At 42.2% G+C, this 15928-nt stretch overlaps 2 protein-coding genes across 3 annotated transcripts; one reads left to right on the top strand and one right to left on the bottom strand.

The window, feature by feature from the left end:
* The first annotated feature begins 717 nt into the window (after positions 1 to 717).
* Positions 718 to 5594, top strand: ngs (notochord granular surface). Of its 2 annotated transcripts, none has more exons than XM_035424310.1 (11): positions 718 to 1056; positions 1811 to 1970; positions 2494 to 2643; positions 2778 to 2897; positions 3002 to 3097; positions 3191 to 3325; positions 3484 to 3594; positions 3887 to 3997; positions 4159 to 4283; positions 4594 to 5073; positions 5301 to 5594. In XM_035424310.1, the coding sequence occupies exons 1-11, from the start codon at positions 719 to 721 to the stop codon at positions 5302 to 5304; spliced, it is 1830 nt and encodes a 609-aa protein (XP_035280201.1). In that variant the 5' UTR covers position 718; the 3' UTR covers positions 5305 to 5594. The 2 variants fall into 2 exon arrangements, with proteins under 2 accessions (XP_035280201.1, XP_035280200.1); XM_035424309.1 differs by having other exon boundaries at positions 5296 to 5594.
* Positions 5595 to 6971: 1377 nt separating this feature from the next.
* pgm3 (phosphoglucomutase 3) lies at positions 6972 to 15190 on the bottom strand. The gene is made up of 13 exons (XM_035424311.1): positions 15109 to 15190; positions 14140 to 14348; positions 13680 to 13864; positions 13441 to 13508; positions 12484 to 12617; positions 12055 to 12250; positions 10493 to 10650; positions 9571 to 9654; positions 9285 to 9383; positions 8843 to 8962; positions 8619 to 8741; positions 8345 to 8518; positions 6972 to 8069 (listed from the first exon to the last, which is right to left on the bottom strand). Exons 2-13 carry the CDS (start codon positions 14344 to 14346, stop codon positions 7980 to 7982), a joined length of 1638 nt encoding a protein of 545 aa, XP_035280202.1. The 5' UTR covers positions 14347 to 14348; positions 15109 to 15190; the 3' UTR covers positions 6972 to 7979.
* Between the last annotated feature and the right edge of the window lie 738 nt (positions 15191 to 15928).

The raw sequence follows: 15928 nt of genomic DNA, 5'->3' as shown, positions 1-15928 counted from the left end.
AATCACTGTGCTTGACGAATGAAAATTAATATGTTCACAAGTCCACGGACTGCTCTGTTTCCCCTTTGACTATGTGCATTCAGATCTCCCTTGTTCTTGTACATATTTTTTTAAATAAAATTACAGCAATGTACTCTTAAAATAAAAGGAGTAGCAGACTGGAATGTATGGGACATAGGTTCCGTGTGAACAGATAAAAGAGAGAAAATGTGGATACTTTTTGAATGCCTAAGTAGAGAAGTGCACACATTTGTGCATGTGGGTATAAAGGGGATTTTGGATGAATGCATATGTAAAAGCATATTGGGTGACTGATCTACAGTAAAAATTGAAAAATGTACTTAATCCTTTCATACATTATCTGCACACACACAAACACATACATATATACATATATTTAAAAACATATATTAGTAGATAATGAAGCACCTTTAAATATGCACTGTGCAATGCAAAATACAACATTTGTTTTGTCAGCTGTACCATGCTTCTTTCTCCTGACAAATCATTTATGAAAATCAATGTTTTATCATCGCACAAAAATTCTTGGTGCAGCAGTATTTCCACTTAGCACCTAGCATGAAACGCTTAGCATTTTTCAGTCCATCATCTCCACTGTACTCAAGGCCTTCAGCTATTCACATAACTTTGACAGATTTTTATAGGGAGGGTCAGCCTCCTTTTGTGTGGAGGTTCAAGATTCCAGAGCTGATGGTCCATGTGCTTGCTGGAGGAGAGGGGTATAAAAGGCCAGCCAGTCCAGGGAGCAGTCAGACCAGAGCTCAAGCTCAGGGGTGTGAACATCTCCAGACAGCAGCCGGCAAGGACGAGAGCAACCGCCACCATGAGTCGCAGCCCAGAGAGGATGTCTTCGTACCGCCGCCATTTCGAAGACGGCATGACTTCGTCCTTCCAGGTGCGGGTGTCCAGCCCCTCGCCTCCCCGCGTTCGCCACCGCTCCGCCAGCTACAGCCGCAGTGCCGTGGCAACCACCATGCGAGCTGATAGCATGGGCAGGAGAACCTTCTCTGGCACCCGCAGATCGCACCTTACCAGGTAGGTCACTATAACTCTTCCCGGCCACAACTATCGATGGCTTCTGTGGTCCTGATTCAACTATCCTGCATTTACAATAAGACATATAAAGAGACATTTGCTTTATCTTACTTTCAATTTAAGAAAGTAAGATAAAAAGTACAAAGTACAACAAATTCCCAAAAAACAAACCACCATGTGGCTTTCTCTTTCTTTTATATAATCTGACCACCATCAGCCAAGTCACTGGGTGTGTGCCCTCTCTTTTGGCATGTGCCAGTACCCAGGAATTTCTCCGAGGAAGATATGTGTTCAGCCAACTACTGCTCTCATATTATTCACTTTGTGGGTAAAAACGAATACAGTTGTTGGTAACAGTGCTGAAGAGGGTACAACCCCCATACTTTAATCAGCCTAACTAAATTGTCCAGCAAAGACTGTTCACATTGTTAGCTAAGATAATACCATCTTGACCATATTATTTTTTTCCTTTGTTGAAACATATCTCTTTCTTGGTTAACAGCTGAACTATTGGATTTGGCAAAAATAGTCATTGTCAGTAGACCCATAATAGACCCATAGTCAATGTTGTATTGTAGGTATATACCATTTGTTCAGGCCGTATTAAAAAGATTCATAAACAAATCATTTTGAATATTGACATAACTTTTAATCATTGGCTTCAATGAACATAATCTAATCTGAATTGAAAATGTTTTGGTGCTGGGAAGGAGCATTCATAGAGCATAATGGGGTTCATCAACTGTCTTTCTAGTGCCCGCAGCATGGGGGCGCTGTGTCTGGGTGTTGGAATGGGAGCCACACTGGATCTGGATGCAGCGGCTGCAGAGAATCAGGCCTTCCTCAGCACGCGGACCACTGAGCGCCAGGAGATGGTGGTGCTTAACGACAGGCTGGCTGCCTACATCGAGAAGGCAAGGCTTTTTTCCCCATCATATCCTCCCCACCTTTCCACCCTTTTCTCCCAACCTAGTCACATTCCCTGTGATGGTTGAATGTAATCATAATCACAGCATTGAATTGTAATAATAATTTAATAATAAATTGGATTTAATAATAATTACAGCATTACCATGTACACAAGTTGAGACATAATAAAATGCTATCAACTTGTGTACAATGCTAGAATACTGTATGAAAGTAATTGTATGGCACTTTTCATTCTTTGAAATATTGAGGCTATTGAACAGGTATCTGCATTGCATTGGGACTGTTTTGGGCATCTCAAAGAGTCATCAGTCTCACTGTTGTTTTCTTAAAAGGTCATATGGTTTGCATTTATTGTGGCGTTTAATAGATTTCAAACAAGAATGAACTACATATAATGTGCCCAGCACTTCTGGAAAATGTGCTTTTAACTTTCTGAGCAGTCAGTGGCAAGCTGCGTCTTATCGGTGCCAAAGGCCACTCACCATCTGTTTCCCTGCTCCTCGAAAGGTGCGGACACTTGAGCAGCAGAACAAGCTGCTGGAGACAGAGATTGCAGCCCTGCAGAATCGTTATGTGAAGCCCTCAGGCCTGCGAATGCTTTATGAGGAACAGCTGAGGGAGCTGAAGAGGATTGCTGATCAGATGCTAGTACAGCGGGTGAGGAGACTTTATCCCACGTCCCCCATGGCTTGCAAAGCCACATGAGCTGCACATATTTGACTTGCGTCTCATCCTTTCTGAGTAGGACTAGAGCATCATCATTAACCAGGAAGTCCTTCTTTCTGTTATAGAATATAGCTATTGCTGCAAAAGAGGCCATGGCGGCTCAACTAGAAATGCTGAAAGCCAAATACGAGGAAGCGGTGGAGGCCAGGAAGAAGGCCGAGCAGGAGATCGAAGCCTTCCGTCCAGTGAGCACAGTCGTTCAGCTGACCACAATATCACTGTGTACAAAAGATGCTTTTTGAAATTCTAACGTCTTTTTTTTTTTTTTTGCCTGGCCGGCGGTATTCAGGATGTTGATGCAGCCACCTCTGCACGCATTGCCCTTGAGAAGCAACTGGAAAACCTTGAAGCCGAACTGCTCTTCCTCCAGAGGGTTCAGAAAGAGGTATATTAGTCTTCCTCAACTGAATGTAGTCATCTTGCACCAATGTCTGTACCATCACTTTTTAAAAATGTCTGACTTCCTTCCCCTATCCAGGAAATCGAGGAGCTGATGAAGCAGATTTACGGTGCGGTTGCTAAGACTGAGGTGTCCTTCTCCCTCCCTGACCTCGCTGCTGCTCTCAAACTAATACAGTCCCAGTATGATGAGATTGCTGCCAAGAATTTACAGGTAACCCATAGTGTTTTCCATATGGAACAAAACAATGAAAATGCAGTAAAATGCACAACGGGGTAAGCTGGCGTTGTTGGTGGGTCTGTGCACTGCATTTGAAATGAGTCCTTATCTACACTGCTGCTTCTGACATATATTGATGCCTCTTTTTTCAGGAAATGGATGCTTGGTATAAAACGAAATTTGAGGACTTGAGCAACGCCTCAACAAAACACGTGGAAAGAGTTCGAAGTGTCAGAGAAGAAATGGCAACCTGTAAGAAAGATGTAGGTATCATGCATCTTTTTTTGTTGTGATGCTCTAATCTGTTGCATTGTCATGACGATGATGACATCATGTTGAACCTGTCCTGACTTTCAAGCTGGTTAATTGCTGGGCCCTTCTGCTCAAGAATTGAATTGTGTGATAGCTGGCTGGGCACGCAGGGACTTGATGTTGGCCTTTCAGCTGTGCACTGAAGAAATGTAACCCCAAGCCAAGCCATTTACTTCATGTCTTAGTCAACAGCATAAAACATGCAATAACTGATTTTATTCAATTGCTTTTTTGTGACTGCAGATTCAGAGCAAAGAGCGAGAACTGGAGGCGCTGAAGACCAGAAACGAGACGCTGGAGATACAGATCCGTGAGGCACTGGAAAAATACAAGAAGGAGGAAGAGGATCTTAAGGTAAACAGTATAGAAAGAATCAGAAGTAATCAACAGGCAGATGAAGGCACAGATCTAATTCCTTGACCTCTGCAGGCCCTGCTGCTTTATGGGCAGACAAACCAAAACTGCTATGTCAGGACACTTTAATTTGTGTGAAACTATCGGCTTCTTTCATTCAGGCAAGGATCGAGGCTCTTACTGTTGAGCTGAAATCCATCAAGGGGAAAATTGCACTCCACCTCCGTGAATATCAAGACTTACTGAACATCAAGATGGCCCTTGAGATTGAAATCACCACATACAGGTAATGGGTCCATGGACACAGTATTTCAGGTCACTATTGAGCTGTGTCCTGGAGGAAACTGTTTTTAAATGTCTGACTCCACAGGTTATAAATATATCTATATCAGTATCAGTGGATAGTCATGCATCATCACGTCCTATTAAAATGTGCAAAAAATAATACTGCACCCATTGCAGAGTGAACTAAAATGATTACAGGTTTTCCTTTGGTTAAAAGCTTGTTTTTAGTTGGCTCACTGGTGATTCTTGATTGTTGGTTTAAAGCTTGTGTCCAGTTGGCTCACAGGTGATCTTTGGTGCTTGTTTGACAGGAAACTGATTGAGGGGGAGGACTTGAGGCTGAGCAGCATGGTCCGGAACCTGTCCCTCATGAGCAGCAGTATGAGCACCACATCCGCTATGAGCGCCACGGCAACGATGAGTACCGCATCAGCCATGAGCGCCGCATCAGCCATGAACTCCATGGCGGCAGGGAGCTCCATGGCGTCAGACAGCTCCGTGGTGGCAGGGAGCTCCACGGTGGCTGGGAACTCCACAGTGGCTGCTAGCACCACAGCGGCAGAGAGCTCCACAGCAACAGCGAGCTCCGCAGAGGCAGTGAATGGGGGCCTGGGAGGCGGCCTGGGCGGGGGCGTGGAGAGCGACCTGGGCGGGGGCCTGGAGAGTACTCTGGGTGGGAACCCGGGGAACGGCACTGAGGGCAGCACCCTAGATAGCCAGCTGGAAGCCACTGAGAGCATTTCCTCCGAACAAGCAGTGGAGATGACTGAGAGGAAAACTGTACTCATCAGGTAACAGCCATTTTGTAAAATGCAGACTAAAGGAAACTCATAAATAACCTATATTATTATTGTTATTCTTCTTATTATTATTATTATTGTTATTATTATTATTAGTCATTGTAAAATGGTGTGATATTATTGTTACATTCTAAAGCAGTATAACTCGTAAGATATTACTTAGTGCAGCTGATTGATTCTGCTAAAGCCATGAAATTTTTGTTTTTATCGTAGAACAGTTAAGACAGATGATGACACTACGCATAGCGACACCCAGGAGCGAACGATCATCATTTCTGGTGCCGCTGATGAAACAGAAGACGATTAGAGCAGGTAGACCACACGGCCACTCGCCTTAAACCCCCTAGAGCTTAGCACTGATGGTCCTAACCTGGTCCTTCGCCCAGACTGTTGAATTGGCTGACAGTTGGGATTGTTCTCCCAAAGTAGCACCTGTCTTTTCTCTTAAGCATTGAAATTCCTGTGTGTCTTACATTGCCCTGATTCCTGCAAATAAATAACACAGCATCATATTGTTGTTTCCTGCAATTCATTGAAACTTCAATACAATTCAAAATGACCTATCTCCAGTAAATATGGATACATAACACTACTGTGGAGTGACTGAACATGGTATCAAAATATTTAGAGAGCTAAGGTGACTAAAACATCCACCTTAATTCAAGCAAGATATGTACAACCATGCACATCATGACATCAACATCAACCATTGTACAGTTAAGTAGTACAATACAATGATTACAACTATCTTACAGTGAGTTAAATCAACATCACAGCAAACACAGTAAAATATCAAAGTGTACACTAGCAAACAGCACTGTTAAGCAAGAGGTCTACTTCCTGAATATGTGCACAAGTACACAAGCAAACATATTGATGGCCAAAATTCCATGCACCATTTTAAGCAATGCTAGTATTGCACATTGCATTACACTACATTGTGGTGTAATACTCATAGCACACAAAACTTTGACAAATGCATATGGATTGATGTGCGCAAAAAACTGTAGAGCATTATTAATTGCTAATTCAACTCTACGTAACATGTAAAACCCCCATCTGATGAAATGTACCTCCTACATGTTCGTAAAGGGATGAAATTCAGCCCTTGATGGATGGTGAGGTTGTGAAATAGGAAGCAGAATGACTACTAAGGCTAAATTCCTTTTCAGTTCACTTCAACTGCCATAACTCCCATGGCTCTGAATCACATGACTATATGCCTGCACCAGCTGTGCCAGAAGTATAGTACTCCCGTCCAATGGCTGCTCAGCTCAGCAGCTGGACTTGCAGAGTGCAAAGAAGCAGCAGCTGGCTACACGCCCTTCACAGGATGTATACAGTAATCTGCTAGCATGTGCTCTCCTGAATCGCTACACGCCTTTCACAGGATGTGCACAGTAATCTGCTAGCCTGCGCTCTCCTGAATCGATACACGCCCCTCACAGGATGTGCACAGTAATCTGCTAGCCTGCACTCTCCTGAATCGATACACGCCCCTCACAGGATGTGCACAGTAATCTGCTAGCCTGGGCTCTCCTGAATCGATACACGCCCTCACAGGATGTGCACAGTAATCTGCAAGCCTGCCCTCTCCTGAATCGCTACACGCCCCTCACAGGATGTGCACAGCAATCTGCTGGCCTGGGCTCTCCTGAATCGCTACACGCCCCTCACAGGATGTGCACAGCAATCTGCTGGCCTGCGCTCTCTTGAATCGTGGATGACGCCAAAGTAATTGGAAAGGCTTATAAATGCATTTGGGTATTCCAAATTGTGTGAGCAGGATGAAAAGTGTATCCAAAAATAAATCCATCATTCCAGTTAGTATCAAAGCAAATTGTACAGTTGCACAGATAACAGCAACATGTGAAGTTACAAAACACAAATACATTTTAAACAAGGGTCTTTATTTTCTCATGAAACTAAACATAGCAGCAGAGGTTTACAATGAACAGCTGTTTAGGGCATCTGATTGGATGGACAGTCACAATAGGAACTATTGTGGGCATTCTGAATTAGATGACATAATTTGTTGGCATGTTTCAAGAAAAAAAAAAAACATACATTCTTAGAAAATAATTAGTACATTGTTATTTCCCTATCAAAATGGCAGTATGTAAAAAAATGGTAGTATGTAATAATTGGATACATTAGGTTAGTGTCAGTTCCTTCCTGGTCTTACTCATGAACACACAAATAGTCCTTCGGTGTGTGTGACCCAGCATTAATTCATGAGAGTTGAAAAATTAGTATTTTCATGAATTACATACACTTGAGACAATATAAAGAATTTGGTGCAAAATATAAAAAATGGTAGAAAGCGCTAACACAGTGATTAACAAAGTGATATTTCACTTCACTGGAGTTTTTTTTTTTCCAGTTTAAGTCTATGTTTTCAACTGGTCTAGACAAGTGCAAACACAAACTCTTGAGTACAGCACACCAACCATTTTTGAGCTGAAAGGTCATTGGAACCTTCTTTATCTAAAATATGCCCCATTGCACACTAAACCTAGGCCAATTGAAAAACCACACTCCGAAACTAAAATTATAACCAAAGAAACTCAAGAAAGTGATATCCCCATTTAACCTCTAAATTTAAGGGAATGAGTGTCAAGTGTGGAGAGGTCGCAAGACAGACAGCACAAAAGGAAGAGCTTGGATATGCATTTGATTTTAAGGTCAAGGATATAGATAGAACAGGAGACTCACATTCCAAAGAGACAGCAGATATGAACATGAAAGCCATTCACATTCCAAAAAGAAGATAAACATGATAGAGTTTGAACCTGATTGCATAGACAGTGTACAGCACCACCGAAATTCATTGTGAGAATGTGTGTTGACTGTGTGTGTGTGTGTGTGTGTGTGTGTGCATCTGTGTGAGATGAATATCAATGAAACGGTTTTGGCTCCTCTCCCACTCCCCCAGCAAGTTTGTACACGGCAACGCTTACTTCATGAGCCAATTTGTCAGCATTCTCCTGGAAAACACACACACACACACACACACAAGAAGCTATTAGCATGAATCACTCACTGGCTTTGCTTTACACACAGCTCCTCACCAATGTCAGTCTAGTCCTTGCTCACCGTGTGTAAGCTAATATGCGTTTTATCTGTTACAGCACTGACAGCTTTGCCACCTGTGAGTTGCATTATGATCATCATTTCAGTAACCTTCAGTACTATTTCATTTGCCTGCATGTTGTCCTAGCCCAAGTGTGCGTAGCAGAATTTACCTGCATGGCGTGCTTACCTGAGTGTCAGCTTCAGCGTACACTCGGACCACGTCTTCTGTGCCCGAAGGTCGGACAAACGCTCTGGACTTCTGGTACTTTTTCACCAGCGTGTCGATGGCCTCCTGCAGTCCCGCCGGGCTGACCGCTCGCCTCTCTGCATCTGTCGTTTCGATCACCCTTCGATCCGCCACCTAGCGCGCATCCCAGCATTCACCATTAAAGCCCCGCCTTTGTGGCCAGACGCATGTCAGTCGACGCACACATACATACATACGTTCATAAATGGCGCACCTTCACTTTCAGCTGTCTGTTAGGCAGGTCGGTGTAAATGGCGTCCCACTGCTGTACGGTCATGCCCCGGATGGCCAGCACGGCCTCGATAAGGAGCATATCTGAGATGGCGTCACCCACCGTCTGTTGAGGAAAGAGAGCCATCGTTAGCATTATCCACAGAGACACACGATGCAGACACTTCCATGGCTTATGATGATAGTGGGTGAGTGATGATGTCTGGCCTGGTTAATGAGGTTGACAGTGTTCTCCAGGAGGACTGCAGCACTCTTCTTCTCATCATTAGTGTTCGGGTCTGCAGTAAGCTGCTGGATCCTCTCCTCAGCTGCCTTACTGAACAGAACCTGCACAGAGAGGCAGGACAGGTACAAACAGGACAGGACTTTTATATGGGACAAAACCATGCTACTGTTACTAAACAGGGCTGTAGAAAGATTTTCTGCTCACTGTAGCCATTTTTATGAACTTGTGTTAGGGGAGTGTATGCGTAATTATGTGTGCATGTGTGTGTGTGTGTGTTTGTACATGCATGTGTGTGAGTCTGTCTGTATGTGTATGTGTGTGTGTGCATATGTGTACATGTATGCAAAAGTATATGTGTGTGTTTGTTTGTGCGTGAAGAAGTGAAAGGTTATAGGTGTCCTGTAGCTCTGTTGGCAGACTCACTGTGCCGTGTCCGTTGGCCTCAAAGTACACGCCGATGTCAAACTGCTGTGCAGCGTGGTGCAGATGCTTCACTCCCGTCTTTTCACAGCGAACTGTAACCTGGGGTCGAGGTTCAGAGGTCAACAGAGGTTTTCCTTTACCCACTTCACCAAAGTTAAACGGCGTTGATAGATTACAGAAACGACTGAAATGCACGTAGATAGGCAGCAGGTGTGCAGAGCATGGTGCGTTTTCCTGAGACGCAGGCAGACTGATAGCATGTGAGTAGAGCACGATGTTAGCCCACCTTCATGGTCTCCTCGAGGAACCGCGTGGAGCTACCGTTAGCATACGCCGTCTGCACCACAGCCACCTGCAGGTCTAACCCGGCCTGGAGAAACCACGCAGACACAAACACAAACAGTCTGAGTGACCACACCCCTTTTTAGCTTTCAAATACATGATAGCTCCTTGTGGCTTATGAAATTTCACATCATTTGAAGCCTCATTTCGGTTTTACCAGTAACTCAAAGCCTATAAACCAAAAATAAAAAGCAATACTGAGGAAGCCGAATGCTTGGTGACTCCAATCATCAGCAGTGTTGAGTGACCGACCAAACTTTTTGTTCTTCTTAACAGAGAAATTCCTACTGAATTGAAATTTAGTTCAATTATTTAAATTATTTTGACTGCACCATTCAATTATTTTGGAGAGAAATAGATGCACATTTGTTCATACAGTGAATTTATCTACTTTAAAACACGTTTTTAAAAAGCCGTCAAAGGTAATGTGTTAACAAGCGTGAAACACGTAAAATGTCTTTTTATGCAATTACCACCACAAGCACGTTATTCATTTTATTAATGTTCTCAGCAGCATAGCAGATATCTTTCCATGGGAAGAACTTAACTCATTTTCATAATTACATGACACGCATTTTTCCTAAGCCAGTAGCTTCCATCACTTTTTAAACTATTTATCATTACTGGTAAGTGTATGTATCATATTGCCGTATTAAATTAATCGTATTGTAGTTGTATTAAATTAGAAACTAACAATAAATAATTTATTGACATTCTAGTAATTGCCAGTGCAAGCTCAGTGGCTTACTGCCTCCTTTGGTTGAATGCTATTGCACTAAGGAAAAAAAAGAATAGCAAAAGTATTCCTCGGTCAAACTGGATGAAGACATGTGATTGTGCAGGGGGGACATGTGGTTGTGCCTTACTTGAGTGAGCAGCTCTTTCAGATACATGCTGATCAAAGTGGCAATTTTGTCTCCATCTAGTAGGTGGAACCTCCCGGCTGAGTCGATGAAGTAATAAACAATTCTGTCAGCATCCCCGTCAAAGGAGCAGCATCTTTCACCCGCGCTCATCTTAATGCCTGAGATAGGGACAGAGAAAGGAAGGGAACAAGTGAGACAGTGTGAGTGTGAGAGAGAGAGAGAGAGAGAGAGAGAGAGAGAGAGAGAGAGAGAAAGAAAGGAAGCAAGCGAGTCAGGGTGAGAGAGAGAGAGAGAGAGAGAGAGAGAAGGGAAAATGAAACAGAGGAAGGGAGATGAAGAGGGGTAATATGAATTTACTTAATTAGAAATGCAATCAAAGATCTAAACTTATGCTTCTTCATCATTATGCACAAGAACGGTTTTCCTTGAAGGAGCCATAAATGACAATAAAAGTTTCATATTAAAAAGCAATATGACCCCACAAACCAGTAGTCTTCTCTGAAAAAGAACAATCTTTCCACATAGACCTTTCCCATCCAAATCCAAGCAATTAATTATTATTATAGTTATGGAATATATTCTAAGAAAAAAAAGATAACACTGCCATTACAATCAATATTGATTTTGTTAATTTTGTTTCTTTTTGTAAGATACCTCTAAAAGGTAGGTACACATCAGTTTATGGCTGACAGGTTCATACTAGTCTAGCACTCCCTAGTGTTAGATACCTGTGCATACGTGATCACGAAATAAGAGAATGCACTCTGATCATGACTTACAGTAGGTGTGTGCTGTCAGTTAATTATTCACACTGATTACCTATCTGTGCCTTCACATGTGATAAAGTCCTGTCCTACCCATTTTATAGCATTAAATAGTATTTTTGGAGAATAATCCATTATTTAGAAAGAAACTAAATACAAATATCAGAAAATATTCAAAAAATAAACATTAAATACTTTTTGTAATTAATTGAGGAAATCTCATTGCCAATTCCATAAAGTAATTATAGATCTAAAAAAGTAAGCATAAAATACGTATTTTAAGGACAATTATGCATATTTAAATGTTCATAAAGTACAGCAGAATCTCAGATTCTAAAAATGGAACATTCTGGAAGTGAAGTCAAAATTCTGCAGTTTTATTTTGAATTATTTATTGGAATAGAATGGCCTTATTTTCTTTAAAAGGATGTTATTTGTAGATAAATTATTTGAATAGGTTCATAACAGCCTCTTGCCCAATGCATGCTGGGATAGGCTCCAGCACCCCTCACAACCCTGCCCAGGATAAGTGGGTATAGATAATGGATGAATGGATGGATGGATGGTTCATAACCAGTAACCAAATAAGCCACAAGCTAGACGCTAGACCTCATAACATTATAATTTTTTTTCTAGTCAGCAATGATATGATGGAGCATAATAATACCTTAATATTGTAAAAATAAATATTTGTTTGGGTCAATATATTTGTTTGAACGTTTTAAGAATTTACAAGAGGTGTTACAAAAAAAAATAAAAAATAAAAATAAAATATTTTGCGTCTAAGTCCAGTCCTACCTTCAGGAGGTTTCTGCTGGACTTTGACATAGTCGGCTCCGCACTGGAAGTTGAGCTTCCCCTGGCTACCGTCGTTATGAAGAGAGATCTGCAGCTCCTTCTGGAGGAAATGCTCCATCTCCCGCATTTTCAGAGCGCCGATCCCGTTAGCCCCGTCAACCAAGAGGTGCTTCTGGTCATCTGTGCGGTTTGAGGCCTGTGGGCATGGATGTGCGAACACAACACTGAATTATGCTAATGCCCCTGCTGACCTGAGACCTGTTCTTATCAATCTTTACATTGACCCTCGAAAATTTTTTTTTTTTTTTTTGTTTTTTTTGTTAAACCTGCGTTCAAAAATATACACAGCATTTACAGCCCAATTGAGAGACTACAGCAGTCTTGGACACATTGTGTATATCGCCCCCTGGTGGCGGAGGGTAGTCTTACATGCTTAGTCAGCTGAATGAAAGCCCGGGACAGTTTCTTGTAGTAGCCTTCCACGGTGGCATTGCCATAGCGATTCTGCGTGTTCTTACAGCACACCATAAAATGCAGCTGCGGTGTGGTCAGGAGTCCATAGTCTAAGAAAAATAAACAGGCCATGATTCATGAGGAGAAACTGCCTGGCTGGTCTTTCCTGGTAGCACAAGAAATGGCTGCTCCAGTCTACAGGCAAAGCGAGTTAAACCATCCAAAGCATTCTCAAATCCAAGATACACAAGAAGGGTAAATAGGACAGCACTGCACAACCCTGACTTGTATGTCCATGTTAATTACAGTCCATTTGTAATAATAGTGCATCTGTAATCTGGGCAGTACAGAGTTTACATAGCTAGCAGAGTAATGACAGAGTTAGCACAGTGAGGGTTTTTTCACACTTGGTTCATTTCAGCCTCTCAGACTGATAACTCAGCATTTTTGTGAACACGCTGAATTAACTCAGAACCCTCTGAAATTAGCCAAACTCAGACCACCTCCGAAGGTGGTCTCAACACGGTTTGTTTCTGGTTCTTTTCTAGGTTCACTTAATTTGTGCATTTTTAACACAAAGCAAGTCCGAGTCCACTTCGCGTTTTTTCGTACACTTGTACACAATAGCTTGAGACTCGCCATACATTAATTCTTTGCAGCAGCAGTGACCTCTGAGCATACTTGGCTGAAAAGAAATAGCAGAATGACTGCTGGTGGTGTTCGGAGGATTTTGTGGTCAGAATGGTTCCCTTTAAAAGAACTGAGTTTGGTTCATTTTAAAAGAACTACATGTGAAAACACCCTAAGCAGAGCAGTGATGGGGTTAGCACAGCTAGCAGAGTAGAATAGTGACCATAGTTAGCGGAGGACAGTTAGCACAGTTAGGAGAGTAGAGCAGAGTTAGCACAGCTAAATTTGAATGTGTGAACGCACCACAACCATGACCACCCAGAGAGGAGACTCCATCCAAAACAGCCTGGGACAATGTCTCACTGCTGGGCCTGCACAGAGAGGAACAAGGGCCTGGTCACTCCACATTCAGTACAGGGTATCAGCGAGCTACTTCAGAAAATGTCCTGTGATTCTGCATGACCAGTTCCCTCATCTCTCTAGGCCTTGAGGCCCACCCAGCCAGCTGCACTGACAACTTTTTAAGAGTGAAAATAACTGACCTGGTGTCTTTCCCTATGAACACGCTGGCATCCTGGTTCAAGTTGATTGCCTCCATCTCAATTATGTCATTCAGGGCCATCAACAGGGCCTCCTGCTCAGCATTAGCCAGCCGCGTCGCATGCTCCTCCCACGCCGGGGTCACCATTTCTCCCATGGGGTCAATGAGCTTGACCCCGTTATCCTCCTGTGTTAAATCACACAGTAATTTCAACTCCCGACAGAGCTCTGTACCTACCCAGTAAAAGACTGGTTGTTCTTGAACAGGCCCCTGTAGGTCAGGGGTAGGTGACCTATTCCTGAAAGACGATACCCCCGTTTCAGGATTTCATGCCAACTAGGGAAATTGGGGGAATAAAATACCAGAAACAGATGTGGCCCTTCAGGAATGATGTTCTCCAAGCTTGCTGCAGAAGACCACAGTGTGTAACAGTACGTAAGAGCAGAAGCATGCACACTCACCTCCGGGTTGTGTGAGGCAGTGACCATCACTCCGATTGTAGACTTAGTCTTTTTGGAGCGCAGCGCTGCCAGTAAGCCCATCCTGAACATGATGTGGTCCAACTGCTTTGCATTGGTCCGGAAGCCGGCAGTGCCATACTGCAGAACCAGCCCGACTGGCTTTGGGTGCAGCGCAGAGGACTGGGAAACCTTCTCAAGCAGGGCCATTCCTCAAAGAAGACAATGGACGGTTTTTAATAGAAATATTCTACTTTCATTTACCAATATACTACAAAATACAAGAGTAGTATCACAGAACGCTAGATATTAGTGTTCACAGGTGACTAACTACCTAAAATCCTGGGCATTTAGGCCTTCCATGGCTAGAGAAATGAACGGTGGTAATATTACAACACGCCCAATTTTATAAGCATTAGTCAGGAATCAACATAAAGGGTAACCCACAACAGTACAGAGCAGTTACCTAATTGAGTAAAGATCAATATATTTCACAGCTAATCCAGTGATCACTATGAACTAGAGATTCCAAATAAGCATAGCTAAGCAGAAAAATATATTACACATTTCAGCAAGATCACCACATTCGTAAAATGAGGAACATATCCATATCTTGCACCTAAGCATTTAGCTAGTCCTGCCAGATTCTTCAGAACAGACACACCTATCTTAAGCCTATCACAGAAAACAGTGAATTATGTTGTCAGAGGCTTAAATGCATCTTCGTAACACGCTAACCAATTCATTCATTGATTCATGCAGTGAACACGCCAGTTTAGAAACTGTCAACGGGATATCGCCAGCTAGGTTAGTGTTCCACAGATTATCTAGTTATCTGTCTCTCAAGATAAACTAAATTCGTCTCCGAAGTCGGGACGAATAGCAGATATAAAGGTAAAATACCCTACACATTGTTCAGACTCGCAGATGCTTTGCTTTCAATTATATATATAAACCGGTTAATTCACTTACTGCTATCCGCAAATTCACTACACAACCTCTCCGGGGTTCAGTATTGGCGACGTGGCTGAAGTTCCGGGTATATGACTCCGCCTACCTAAGCCTATTACTGGGCAACCGTACTACCGTAATGTTAATAAACTGTACGCAACATATATAAATACGAATCATTGGTAAAAGAAAAAAAAAAATATATATATATATATAGGCCTATATATATTTTTTTTTTTACCAATGATTCGTGCCCCGAATATTTTCTTCAAACAGAAAATTCTGATTGTAAGACACGAATCTAACTTAGCTGTATGATTTAAGCGTGTCGTTAGGCTGCTGCTCACTAGCTAAATAACAGCTTGGACAATTTTCAACATTATTCACTAGTAACCAACTCTGGAAATGAATAGATTATACATCATATCTATCAGATTTATTTTAGTTCTTGTGTTTCGAAAGACAACGCATTAAAGAAAAAAAAGTTAAATAAAAAAGAAATATCATAAATTCTTCTAAAAGCCATTAACTCTTGTGCACTACTGCTACATATTCTACTGTTATCAGTAGCCTACTGCTGAGACAATAAAGCGATACCTCTAAAAGCTGATAAAATAGCTAATTTGAATATTCAAATGAGACCAACGAGTATCCTAATTGTAATGTAATTACTGAACATGCAGCCTCATAATATGCTATCATTAGGCCTGCTGCTTGATCCAAACTGTAGCCTACATCACACTGCTTTGAAATGTCAAAAAATCTAATGTCTGGCCACCACCAAACAGGAAGTGACAATTAAAGAAATGAAAGATCCTATCTTGCATGCTGTGTTCATAAA

The sequence above is a fragment of the Anguilla anguilla genome, chromosome 6 (genome assembly GCF_013347855.1).
Source record: "Anguilla anguilla isolate fAngAng1 chromosome 6, fAngAng1.pri, whole genome shotgun sequence".
In the NCBI taxonomy this organism is placed as follows: domain Eukaryota; kingdom Metazoa; phylum Chordata; class Actinopteri; order Anguilliformes; family Anguillidae; genus Anguilla; species Anguilla anguilla.
Note: the sequence above shows the minus strand (reverse complement) of the source record. Positions and strands in the feature narration are given on the sequence as shown.